Source organism: Peromyscus californicus, unplaced genomic scaffold (genome assembly GCF_007827085.1).
Source record: "Peromyscus californicus insignis strain IS unplaced genomic scaffold, ASM782708v3 Scaffold_11__1_contigs__length_118956290, whole genome shotgun sequence".
NCBI classification, from domain to species: Eukaryota; Metazoa; Chordata; class Mammalia; order Rodentia; family Cricetidae; genus Peromyscus; species Peromyscus californicus.
The window spans coordinates 11,775,779-11,789,583 of NW_026294402.1; the positions used below are offsets into that span (position 1 = coordinate 11,775,779).

Below are 13,805 nucleotides of genomic sequence, written 5' to 3' on the forward strand. Positions count from 1 at the left end.
ACCATACGGACATCTATTTTGTTTTTTCCTTTTTCCTTTTTTTTTTTTTTTCAGTGAGTCAGAGTCCTGTTAAGCAGTGGGGGCTTGCCTCACACTCATGCCCTTCCTACATTTGGCAGCCAAGTGCAGGAATTACTGGGGTTTCACCAAACTGCCTGAGAGCATATGTTGTTTAAAGGTATAACAGCACCAGACTTTCAGACACAGAGGCTAAAATACCGGTGACAAAGGGCTGTGTACGTGGTCATGCTGTGGCCAGACCCACGATGGCAGCTGTCCCTCAGTCCACATTTCCATGAGTAAGTAGATGCCATACTGAATGCAAGGATGGCAGTAGTTAACCTCTACTTATGTTTTCCAATTCAGACAATAATAATAGTTTACCTGAAATTGATTACATTTTTCAGATAGTAATTTTTGTTGAGCATCCAAAGACACCAGGTGGGTCTGGTAGAGGATCTCTTGTTTGTCCCATTCCCTTGACTTTGCTCTAAACTCCTTTTGGAATAGGGAAGGGGGAGAGAAACAAATTGAAAATTATTATTCACTGAAAGTACAATACACAGGGCTTCTTCCCTTTGTGTGTCTTCATTGGGAGAAGAAAAGGTCTGTTCTTTACCTATTAGGAAAGCAAACAGGAAAAAGATGGAATTACACATTGATTGATTACTACGACTCTGTGTTCTGCATCTGAACCACTTGGACCGGGGAGCTGCATTTCAGATTTTGGATTATTTACATAGTCATACTGAGATGCCTTGCTGACGCCATCTAAGTCTAAACACACACTCATGTGTTCCACACACCCTGTGTGTACTCTGCCAAAAGGGGACATTGTGTGCTGTGTTTAATATAGCCCTGCTGTGGCCACCCATATGATTTGTGGCATTGTGTCAGTGCTCAAAAAGCCTGAGATTCTGGAGCATTTGGGGATTTTAAGTTTTCAGAAGAGGTGTGCTTAACCTGTGTATTCTATTTTTTTGAGGAAATTATACAATTTTTAACATACATAGAAACCAGAAACATACTGAAAGCACTGATCTCTCATATGTCAAAGGGCGAGTGCTAACAAGGGGAGTCGGACAGCCTTTGGCAACAGCTGGCACCTCCCATCCACTCCTCGGATGCTCCTCTTTTTTTCATTCCCTACACTTTGTCAATGGACATTTTCTTTCATTACTTAAGAGGCGGGTCTAGGAGCTGGAGAGATGCTCAGTGATCAAAGGCCTGTACTGCTCTGCAGAGGACTCCGCAGCTGCAGGGGATTTGCCACCTCTGGCCTCAGCAGGCATCAGCATTCACAGGTATATACCCCCATAATTAAACATAATTCTTTAAAAAGATGCCTATTTATCAAGTTCCATGAACTCAGTGTTTGTGCCTCTTTTAACTACATATGTTGAAACCGAATGCTCACTGTAATGAAATTGAAAGTTGAGCCTCTGGGAGGCTATTGAGTTATGACTCTGGAGCCAGTGTGGGTTGGATTAGTGTTCCTGTGATATAAGATTAAGAAATACTGGGGTCAGGCTGGGCACGGTGGTGCACACCTTTAATCCCGGCACAGAGGCAGGCAGATCTCTTAGTCTGAGGTCAGTCTGGTCTAGAAAGTGAGTTCCAGGACAGCCAAGGATACAGAGAGAAACTCTGTCTCAAAAAAATCACACACACACACACACACACACACACACACACACACACACACACACGCGCGTACACGCACAAAGAAGAAGAAGGAGGAGGAGGAAGAGGAGGAGGAGGAGGAGGAGGAGGAGGAGGAGGAGGAGGAGGAGGAGGAGAAGAAGAAGAAGAAGAAGAAGAAGAAGAAGAAGAAGAAAAGGAAGGAAGGAAAGAAGGAAGGAAGAAAGAAAGAAGGGAAGGAAGGAGGAAGGAAGAGAGAAAGGCAGGAGTCTGGGAGATGTTCAGCTGGTAAAGCATTCACTGTGCAAGTACAAGGACCTGAGTTCAATCCCCACCCACTGTATAAAAATTCTGGATGGGCCGGGCAGTGGTGGCACACGCTTTTAATCCCAGTACTCAGGAGGCAGAGCCAGGCGGATCTCTGTGAGTTCGAGGCCCGCCAAGGCTACAGAGTGAGTTCCAGGAAAGGCGCAAAGCTACACAGAGAAACCCTGTCTCGAAAAACCAAAACCAAAACCAAAAAAAAAAAAAAAAATTCTGGATGGTATATCGGTGCCCATCTATAATTTCTGTGCTGGGGAGGCAGAGGCAGGAGGATCCTGGCCTAGCCATTCTAGTCAAATAGGGTCTCAGTGAGAGATCCTATCTCAGAAAAGTAAAGTAGAAAGAGATGAGGAAGATACCTGATAATGATTTGCAGCTTCCACACACGCACAGATTCTCATGAACGCACACACCTATCCCCAACAAAGGTAAGAATCACCCCCTCCCATTCCTCCTATTTCCTGCCGTACAACCAGCAGACAGCTGTTGAACCAAGAGGAGGCCCCCATCAGCATCTCGCCCTGTTGGACCTTTGTGTAAGCTACACAGCCTCTGCATTCTGCTAAAGTAGCCTGAGCTAATGTTGGTTTTATTGGCCTCCTCTGGCTTTCAAAGCCATTGTGTATAGGGTGAAGCTAACATCATTTGGGGAACAGAGAACACATCTTGGCCTTCATTCCCACGTGTCAGTTGGGGAAGAAAATGTGGGACTAGCTGGATACTGCATGCTTAGCTGCACAGCGCCGACTCAGGTAACGCAGTGTGGAGCACAACGGCACAATGCAACCCTGTGAGCCATGGACATGGCTTCGGGGTGCCAGAGAAGACCTCCCTGCATCTCACTCTGGCGGGGCTGGCCCCTGCAGTGTGCCTTTCTACCCAGGCTTGAGAAAACTAGCCTGGAAGACTGCCTGCTCCGAGCTCTGCTTACAGGACCTTGTTTGGAACTATTTCATAACTAAGTCCCTGCCCCACTTTTAAAGGAAAATATAGTAAAGGAGCAGCATGCACATATAAACAAGCCATTTACAGTACACAAGTATGATAAAGGTGTCACATAAAAGCCACGGGGATATTTTTCCTACTATGTCAAGTTGGAACACGGCGTGTTTGGCTGGAGTATTTTGAAAATGGCTGCAGGGCCTGGCTGGGCTATGCTTGAAAGGAATCCCGTTGATTCTGAGAATGCAAACTGTATCTTGCTTAGAATGAGAAAAACGGCGCTTTTCAGATTCCTTGCACAGAAATGATTTTGAAGAATATTTGGGAAAATTTAAGTGTCTGTGTGTTTTTTTTTTTATACACAAGTCCTAATCAGTGAAGGAGGTCTGTGAGTGAGGAAGACTATATGTAATTAAAGGCAATCTGAAATCAAGTGGAGGGAATTTGCCTGGGGAAATGCAGGCACACACCTCGCCGTCTACATGCATAAAGACACCTTATGACAAACTCTATTTATTAGGATAATGGGGACAGTCCATTTATGGACTGATTTTTGCCACTCAATGATGTAAAAATTAAGAATGAGTCTTCAGTAGCAGTTACATATTTGAAAAATTAGGTTACAAATAGAGGATAAGAAACATTTAAAAATCAATGCAAGTTTAGATTTCAAGAATTTGGTTTTAATATTTATGATGATGCCATGAGGAAACCCATTATTTTGTATGCTAACTTTAGGAATTAATTTTTTTTTAATTTAAAAAGAACTCTTTGGGGGAAAATAGCAAAAATTGGAATAAGATTGGCTTAAACAGTAAATATGTTTTCCTCTTTTTAATGTTTCAGATAGCATCTCACTGTTCAGCCCAAGCTGGCCTTGAACTCAAGATCCTTCTGCCTTCGCCTCGAAAGTGCTGAGATTAGAGGTATGACCCATATGCCCAGTTTAGAAAATATCTTTTAGATAATAAATGTGCTTATCATCACCTACTTAACATCCACAAATAATCTTAAATATTCCCCCAGAATGCTTTATGGGGAGGCAGTACCATTAACTTAGCTTATAAGGGCTAAAACAGGCATCGATGAGGTCTAGGATGGCTAGACAGTGTTACCGACCTGTCAGTGGGTACTGATACAGTCCAGGGTCCTTCATTAATCAGAGGTATGGCTTTCAAGGTTAGGAGAGTCACCCAGCCCTCCAGGGGGAGTTCTTAAGACTACAAAGCCATCTCTGAGCCACTTAGGTTGAGAGTGGGTCATGATCATAAAAATGAGTATTTCTGGTGATACCTGCGGTGTTAGTTTTTGGTTGTTGTTGTTTAAAAGAGCCCTTTTAAACAACAAGTTCTGAACCCTGAGTAACAGTGTCAAGTGATGTATCAGTGAGACTACAAATCACAAAATGACCTTAAGTTTTGATTAGGAATTTTTTCATACTTACATAAAAGTGGAGAATAACCAAAACCATGTGATCTTTACCCACATTAACGTTCTGTCTCATTTCTTGCTCTTACCTGTTGAAGTGTTCTAAGGGGACTTTCTGAACTCATGCATTTGGAGGTCAAAGGGCAGCCTCAGGTGTCATCCCTCGAAGCTGTTCACTTTGGATTTTGACTGTGTGTCTCACTTGGCCTGGAACTTAGGGACTAGGCTAGGCTGGCTGGCCAGTGTGCCCAGGGATCCGTTTCAGGCTCCTTAATGCTGGGTTACAGGTGTGCACCTCCATGCCCAGCTTCCAGACTTAGAGTCTGGCACTTGAACTCAGGTCCTTGTGTTTGTGAGACAAGCACTTTATTGACTGAACTGTCCCCCAGCCCCACCGGCCTAATTTACTGATCAAAGATGGAACGTCTGAGGCTAACATGAATCGATGAGCAACATAGGGGATGCTGTGGGTAATAAGCCATGATGCTCCCCGACTGCACACACACACTGCCCCTAGTGACATTACTATAGCATTGAATGCGCTTGTCCTAATGGAGAACATGCTACATGCTCGAAAACAAGAACAGCCATCCTCCTGCATGCTATTTCCAAATGGCTGAAGAAAAACAGCTATGTTACATGCTTATAATCATTCAAGTTATACTGTGTCTACTTAAAACTCTTGCATAAGTATAAACATATTCATGAGGATGCGTGTTGTCAGAAACAAGTATATGAATGTGGTTCCCCTCTATCAGCCCACAAAGAACCAACCAGATGGACAGTGGGTGTTCTGACCTTCATGTCAAGAGGGCGAGTTCTCCAGAGCCTGTGTCTGACACCTCTGAGAGGCCAGTCACACCCTTTGAGAGGCAGGGAGCAGGTGTCAGGATTTCCTGAGTGCCCTTCATTGGGTGACAGTGGCTTTATATCTGAAGAACTCTATCTTATCCAGCAAGGTGGGGAATCTGTGGAGCCTTGAAGGTAAGCCCCAGGCCTTCTACCACACCGGCTAGTTCCGTGGCTGTGATCTCAAACTGCGATTCTCTCTGCTTTTACAGAGATTTTGGAGCAGGAGTTAGAAAAAAAAGAGCAGAGTAAGGTGGTGATGTCTGAAGACAAGGAGACAGGAAGAAGGTCAAGGGCAGATCCAGCTGGAGCATGACAAGGACGAGAGAGGCCAAAGATCCCTAAACTGTCTCTGACCTTGGTCCCTCAGAGATGCAGGATGGTCCTGAGCTCATGAGTAGGAGAAAATGAGACTGTTGGCTGGGGATGGGTTGCTCGGCTTAGGACCTGAGGAAAATGAAAGAAACTGAATAGGGAAACACAAGGGTTAAGGAGAAAGTGACCCCTAAGCTGTGCTGGAGCCCCAGAAAGCCAGATGTCAGGGGCTCACGGAGACACCATCCCTTCCGGATTTTCCACAAGGGTTCTCAGGAGCACAGGAAGAAAGAGCTGGTTCGCGTTTTCTAAAGCTGTGATGTTAAAAGGGTGGGAATAAAGGTCCTGGCAGCATACGGAACCTTTTCAGAGATGGATTTTAGAAGTTCTCAGTGACAGGCCACAATTTAAAAGGACTGGAATTAGGCCTTTACAGAAGAGAAAACAAAACAGAAATCCCTGGGCCTTCAGGCCCTGTTCTGAAACAGGCCTGAGGCTCACTGAGATTTAGCACACTAATAGTTAAATGGTCATTAAAAGATTTAGTAGGTATTTGATTTAACTGACCCCAGGGTGCCCTTCAGTTTCACTCAACAGCTGCAGTCTTTGTACTTGTATTTTTCTTAGCTTTCCCAGTGTGTGTGTGTGTGTGTGTGTGTGTGTGTGTGTGTGTGTGTGTGTGTGTGTCTTATAAATCATAGTCATTTTTGAATTCACCAAGTTCCTGAAGAGGAAGGTGCACTGAGAGACCATACTGAGTGCCATGTGCCTGGAGTCCACGCCTCCAGCAAACCACCTTCAGAACACAAGGACTGGCGATGTGTGCTCACCTCTAACTTCTGGTTCAAACTGCTCAGCTCAAAGGGTATTTCTTCTTTGCTGGGGGCTTCCTTTCGGTGAACTTGGTTTTGCTTCATCTGGTGTAATCTCAGTTTCTCAAAGTTATTGGTTAGCTTAGAAAACTGCAAACGATACGAAATAGTACCAGTTACTTACAGCTGGCCTTCATAACATTTCTTTGTCGCGCAGCTCTTTGAAAACGTTAAGTCATGATTAGAAAGTGCAGTAAAACTTAAATGTTCCAATTAGTGAGGATGGAACCTGCTATTAAAACTCAGTTACTGAGGCCGAGCGTGACTCTACTCTGTGCACATGAATCTGGGCCTTCATTAACTGTGCGGTGAGCCCATGACTCACTTGATAAATGTTTTGTTCAGTTTTGTGTTAAGTGTACGTAGGCAGCAAAGCTGACAGTCTAAAAAAAAAGAAACCCACAATTTTCCTTACTTTTACTTAATGCCATCTTGTGTTGACAACTTTAATCTCAACAACTCAGTTGGTATAACAGCCGGCTCATACTTTCATGTACGTCTATAGCATCATATCGTAGCATCTGAGGAGATTTCAGAGAGTCTGTTCACTGTACCCACTGACTATCTTTGTGTTGAACTAGCTACGGAGGTAGCTAAGCCGTTGCTGACAGACTCAGGGTGCGTGTTCTTGAGCAGTCCCTGTGTGTTTGTTGAAGGGCTAATCTCCTCTGCTGAATCATGGCGGCACACCTGCTTTCACTTCTTAAACACTGCATGCTGTAGTTTTGTCTTGTCTTTTTACTTTCAACCTCCCTGTATAATCATATTTGAAGGGAATTCTCTGAACAGCTCGTTGAGCTGGGTCCTGTTTTTACATATCTGGCACTCTTTAATTTGTGTGGTTAGGCCATTTTTGTTAAATATAATTATGGATATGCTCAACTTAAGCTTGGCTTCTTGTGTTTTGTTTTCTGGCTTCCTCTAGCTTGCAGTTTGGTTTTATTTTCTTGTCTTCCCATGGCTCACGGGGGTATTTTTAAGGCTGCACTGTGAGTTGTAGATAGTTTTGAGTGTGTCTTTTCACATCTTTTTCAGCCATTCCTCCAAGCATCAGGTTAAATACACACAGCTTGCTGCAGTCTGCAGGTATCTGATATTTCTCTAGTTCAAATGTGGGATCCTTATTTTCTTTTCATCCTGACTCGATTATAAACAAAAAAATTACATATTTTTGCTACATACACTGGAAACTACATTAGACATTTAAAAAATTTTAAATCAAACAATTAGCAAAACTCAAGAGCAGAAGGAAAGCCTGTGGCCAGGGACCCAGGATTTTATACCAGATGTCTTCCTGGTGCCTGTAAAGAACTTCCGGTAGCCATTGTGTTAAGGTAACGCGACCTCTAACAGAGGCTTGAGTGTTTCCCCCCTCTGACTGTGTCTTGGTTTCCCCATCACTCCTGAAGGATATTTTCTTTGGATGGAATCCCAGACAGTTCAGCTCTCTCGGCACTTGTGACCCTTCTGCCCCTCCCATGAGAGGTCACTGCTACCCGAGCTGCTTTTCTCCTCTTTAGGACTTGTTTCTTTCAAATGCTTCTGAGGTTGTTCACTGTTTATTTCTTTGGGTTTATCCTGTTTGAGGTTCACTCAGCTTGGTGACACTTTGGTCAAATTTGGGGGCATTTTGTCCACCCTTATCCTCTTTTTCTTTTCTCCTGGGATTTTAATGGTTTGTTGTGAAGCCCCATGTCCCTCAGGTCTGTGCCCTTTAGTGTTCCTTACCTCTTGTATTCTCCGTTCTGCTTCTGAGACCCTCCACTGAAATTTTCAGTTCGATTATTCTAGTTTTCAATTATAAAGTTTATAATTATTTTCGATATTTTAACTTCTTTGCTAGAATGGTGTGTGTGTGTGTGTGTGTGTGTGTGTGTGTGTGTGTGTGTGTGTGTGTGTGTTTTGAGACAGTGTTTCTTCGTGCAGCATTGTCTGTCCTGGAACTCTCTCTGTAGACCAGGCTGGCTTTGAACTCACAGAGATCTGACTGCCTCTGCCTCCAGAGTGTTGGGATTAAAGGCATGTGGCACCACTACCTGGCTAGAATGTTATAATTTTTATCAATTTCAAGCATGTTTGCAAATATTCATTGCATCATCTTGCATGACCATTGCTTCAAAGTCCTAGTCAGATTATTCTAATGGTGTCATTGGCATCTGCTGATCCTGTATTCTCCTTTACATTGAAATCTTGTTTTGTTACTGTGAGTGATTCTCTCTGGGAACCTGGAAATTTGGGGACACTGTGTCTCGAGACTGTCTCCTGACTATGTTGGAGCAGGGGAGATGGAAGGCCAGGGCTCCTGCTGGGCGGCAGTGGAAGTCCAGGTACCAGGGCAAATGCCCCTCCTTGCAGCCGGGAGGAAGGGGAGTTCTGAGGATGCTGCCTGCACTTGACTGGAGGGCATGGGTACCGATTACTGCATACAGACTTCAGCGATGCCGTGTGGGGTGCGATGAGGTGAATCTTCACCTTGCTGCTGCTTTCAGAGGCTTCCTCTGACACTACTCTCAGCAGCGGGGGTGGAGTGTCTTATGACCTACCACAAGGCAGTTGTAGAAATCCAGGCTCCACATTTGGTCTTCTTGACACCACTCAGGCAGGCAGCCTGGGGCAGGGGCTTCTGTCTGGGAGAGGGTGGAAATCTAGGTTTCCTACTCAGTGTTGTTGCTGGGCCAGGGCCATAGTTATTTTTCTGTGGTACTTGGCTAATTTTGAGAGTTTTTGTGTTGGTAGTTTTGCTACTTTCTTGGTCTTTCTGCTATAGACGACAGGATTTCCTTTGGGCTCTGCCACTGTTAGTCTGTCTGCACCCAGTACTATGTCTGAGCTGTGTGACAATGCTAAAACAATCCCAGTGAGCTCACTGATGCACTGTGGTGGCTCTCAAGGCCCCTAAGCAACCGGCCTCTTCTCCCTACTTTCTACCAAGTTCACAGGCTGTCTTACAACGTCCAGGGCTTTCAACTGTGCTTAGGAGGATAGAGAAACACACAGCTGGTCTAGCTCTCCAGAAGTATCAAACATACCCACACTGGACTGTCAGAGTGAATTCAGATTTGTGTTGCTATTTTTGTAGGAGGAAAAAAAAAGCCAAGACTGATTGCATCAAGTTTTAGATGCTTCTGGTCTCAGCTCAGAAAACTGTATGCAGCTTCATAGTACAAGCTGCCTTCTAGTGGCAGAAGCCTGAATTGCAGGCAAAATGTAGACTTAGCTAGTCTGAAATATTTTGTAATAGCAGTTAAGAAATGGCTTCAAATGTTTTCTATTCCATTTTTAATAGCTGAATCCCCTTTCTAGAAAAGGCACTTAAGGAGGAACACTGAATACTCCAGGCCCCCTTAACTAGGTTATTACATATAAAATCTTTGCTTTCCAAGAAACATTGGTGGTCGGAGTTCACAATCCCACCACATTCCCTACTGACTCCTTTGCTAGGTTAAGGACCTCAGCAGCTGCTGGGCCTGTGATGCCGACACCTGCCCTAAGAGGCATCTATGGTAGGAGACAAGACTTTGAGGCAAGCCTAGTGGGGAGCTGCAGTGATGGGGGACAAAGAAACTGGCACCCCTCTATGGCATATGCAGAGGCACTGCCATTTATGAACAGCCCATCAGTAGCAAGCCCAACTTGGTTCTTTCAGCTGCTCACTTCATAGTAGCAAGCACCCATATTTTAGGCTGCCGTGGAAGAAACTCTATTCCCAGAAATAACCACAGGGGAGAATTTTGTTTTTTCTTGTTCTCATAACTAGTAACCATTAAAAAACTGCCCCTGGAGAGACAGAGAGTTATCGGTCTAGCGTCCTGTCACAGCGAAGGCAGTGCAGACGGTATCCGAGGTGACAGCCTCGTCAGGGGGACAAATCAGGACACAGAAGATAACGAAAGCCAGAGACAAACATGCAATTAAGACACAGAACATTTGCTTATATACAAAACATTTTTTTAAAAAAAAGTTAACACTTTTACCGGTCAAAACATGTATCAAAGTATGTAACATTACACTTAACAGGTTGTCTTACTTGAGCTTTTAGGGTCTGTAGCTGTCCTTCATAGTTCTGAGTCATTACTAAATTACATTTTTCTAGACTATCCAGCTTCTGTCGAAGTAGCCCCACCTGCATTAAGAACAAACTTTAAATTAGCTTTTTCTGAATTTTACCTTAAAAGATCAGAAAATGTGCAAAGGAGAAGTGCAATCCAAGTTAAGCTGCTGCACTGAGCCGGGAGTAAACATTTGTCCTGCAGTTCTTAAAATAGCTGCTAATAACTGAATTCGCAGACACCAAATGTCTCTAGCCGGTCCACCGGCCATGTATTAGGGCAGCATGGAAGTGTGTTTATCAAGAGATCCTTGGCATGGCTGCAATTTAAATTAAGATTTAGAATTCACTCTGTATGATCTGTTTTGGGAGGCCGTTATCATGTAAAACTTCTGCTAATGTAACCAAAGGATTTTCTTTTGGTTAGGTTTCACTTCTTACCAGTCTGGTTGGTGGTCTATGGATGATTGTCACATTTTATAAGAACTAACATATTAATGAGAAAATAAACACGTCTAAGAGCACTTGTTAAGGATTTGAATGATTCTGTTTAAATGCAGACGAGACACGTACTTACTACACACCTGTGTCACTGCAGGGCCTTGCCTACGCCAGGACCAATGGACCTGCGGATGGAAACCAGAGCCATGCCCACCTGTGAAACACCAACGCCCTTGGCTTTGCAAACACCAAGTGCCATCCAGAAGTCCACAGAGGCAGAGAGTGGCTGATGAAAACTTCTGTGATGACGTGTGATTCCTGACTGGAGAGCTTTCCCATGTACACATAGGAGAACATACCCCCACACACCCATACACACCCACCCATACCCACGAACACATGAGAACATACATGCATGTGCACACATACACTTTCACCAAATGCACTCTCCTTTGGCAATTAACTCTTGATATGCTTGTTCACAAAACATTTTCTTGCAGATCAGAAGCAGTCAACGCTCCTGACCTCTCCTGAACAAAGACAGCTTTGGTCTCTATGGCAGAGCTCCTGGAGGAGCCAAAGCATTTTTATCTTTGTTTCCAAACACTCTTACTTCACATGTACCTTAAATGTCTGTTTACATTTATTGGCAGCACTGATGTAGTGAGTGTCTCCATCAGTAAATACCTGATTTAGTCTCTGCATCGATTCGATAGCATACATTTAACCCCAAATGTGCTGACAGAATTGTAAGTGACAAGCGAGTTTGGCGCGTGAATACTTTGGTGACATGTGTGCTCAGTACCTCCTGTCCTTTCTGGTCCAAGCAAGTCTGTGCATTGGCCAACTCTTGATCCCGAAGGTCTAACCGCGTCTCTAAAGCCCGCATCTTTCTTTCCCAGTCCAACTTCTTGTTGCTCACCATGATGTCAATTTGTTCCATCAGTTCTTGAAGCTCCGCTTCACAAGGAGAAGCTCTGGTGCGTGTGGAAAAGTGAGATAGTTTCAGAAGACTAAGATGGGGCAAGAGGGATTCTTGCCTCACTCTCTGCAGCTGCATGGCTTCCTCAAATGGTTCAAGTAGGAAGAAGCCTCAAAGCTGCACGTTAATCCCTTAAAAAAAAAGGTAACTTCAGAGATGATAGCACCTGTCTTAGTCAGGATTTCTATAGCTTCGATGAAACACCATGACCAAAATGCAAGCTGGGGAGGAAAGGGGTTATTTGGCTTACACTTCCACATTGTAGTCCATCAATGAAGGAAGTTGGGACAGGAACTCAAGCAGGGCAGGAACCTGGAGGTGGGAGCTGATGCAGAGGCCATGGGGCGGGGGCGGGGGTGGGGGTGGATGGGGCGGCTGCTGCTGCTTACCTGCTGCTTACTGGCTTGCTCAGCCGGCTTTCTTATAGAACCCAGGACCACCAGCCCAGGGATGGCCCCACCCTCAATGGCCTAGGCCCACCCTATCAATCGCTAATTAAGAAAATGCTCTACAGCCAGATCTTATGGAGGATCTCAATTCAGGTTCCTTCCTTTCAGATGACTCTAACTTGTGTCAAGGTGATATAAGACTAGCTAGCACAGTACATTTATACTTAGCTAAAAAGAAAAAAATCTTGTTACCCACTTATAATCCTAGCACTCAGGAAGTAGAGTCAAAAGGATTCCCAGGCAGTCAGTCAGGCTATATAAGAGTTCCAGACACTTATCTTAAAAACAAAAACAAAAACAAACAAAAAACTAAAAAACAAAAAGCCAACAAACCAAACAACACACACACAAAACCCCCACAAAACCCAAACTGAAACCAAACCAAATTTAACAAGCACAGTCTTTTTAGAATATGCTAATTCTAGGGGATATGGTAATTCTGAACAAATGCTAAGTGCTTAGGGATCCAACAATTGAAAATGACACACACAGACGTCTGTCATAACTCAAGGAGGTTTGACAGAGACACCCTGGGACATCAGTCAGGTCCACGGTCACATAGTTCATCTGCAGAAGGGTCAGACCCAGGCCTCAGCTTCCCATTGTGGAGTCCTTGTACCGTGAAGTGAAAACAGGTCCTTTCGATAAGAACTGACTTAAAATCTATGGTACTGACCATGGTAACCCCCCAAATCCTGTGTTTCCCCAATTGCCCAGCACAGTCTGCACAGTGCTGTGTCTCTAGTTTATCCAGGACATTCACCAGCCTTGACGTTAGAGAGGGGCCAAGTACAAAGTGTTGTTCTGAAGCCTTCTCATGTTAGTACCAGACTAAGGCCCAAAGGCTTTTTCAATTTTTATTTAAAACTTAAACCTAAGGAAAGGAAGTATGCCATTTCTTCTGTAGAGAGCCTGAGTAACTGAACTGGAGTCTCGATGTGGAGAAGAACAGAACCATGGTGTTTCCTTTTCACACTGTCTTTTCATACCTACTTATATTACTCCCTAGTGTCAATAAGATTCTTTTCTTTCTGTTAGTATAGGCTCTGGGAAAGAAAGAGCTGTCAGTCTTGCTCATCACTGTCTCACCACAAGCCAGAGCAACGCGCCAGCACAGAGGGAATGCTCCAGCATATGGTGAGTACCCTAGCATGTAGATAGTATTCCATCATGTGGGAAGTGCTCCCTCATGTGGGAAGTGCTCCCTCATGTGGAAAGTGCTCCAGGACATGGTGAGTTGCAAGCGCTCAGTACACCTCTGTGGTGATAAAAGAGCTTTTTCATTGACATTTCTTTGGCATATAGGAATACAACAAGCCAGTGGAATTCACATACTGGCCCAACATTGACTGTGGAATAAAAGAATCTACCCCATTGATATTATTAAATAAACAAATGAATGGCTTGTTTCCTGGCTATGACTACAGTATAATAAGCTAGAATACATGACTCACAGAGCAGAAGAAATCACACACAGAGGTCATCTAACTCACCTATTGGTCCAGCATGTACAC

General features: G+C 44.2%; 1 protein-coding gene across 2 annotated transcripts in view; it reads right to left on the reverse strand.

The window, feature by feature from the left end:
- Window positions 1–13,805, reverse strand: part of Deup1 (deuterosome assembly protein 1) — a 68,812-nt gene that overhangs the window by 40,886 nt on the left and 14,121 nt on the right. For both annotated transcript variants that reach the window (XM_052752903.1, XM_052752913.1), the window contains exons 3-6: window positions 11,666–11,837; window positions 10,399–10,494; window positions 6,330–6,461; window positions 385–498 (exon numbers count right to left, since the gene is read on the reverse strand). In XM_052752903.1, coding sequence (XP_052608863.1) covers window positions 385–498; window positions 6,330–6,461; window positions 10,399–10,494; window positions 11,666–11,837 — 514 coding nt within the window. The remainder of the gene's footprint in view (window positions 1–384; window positions 499–6,329; window positions 6,462–10,398; window positions 10,495–11,665; window positions 11,838–13,805) is intronic.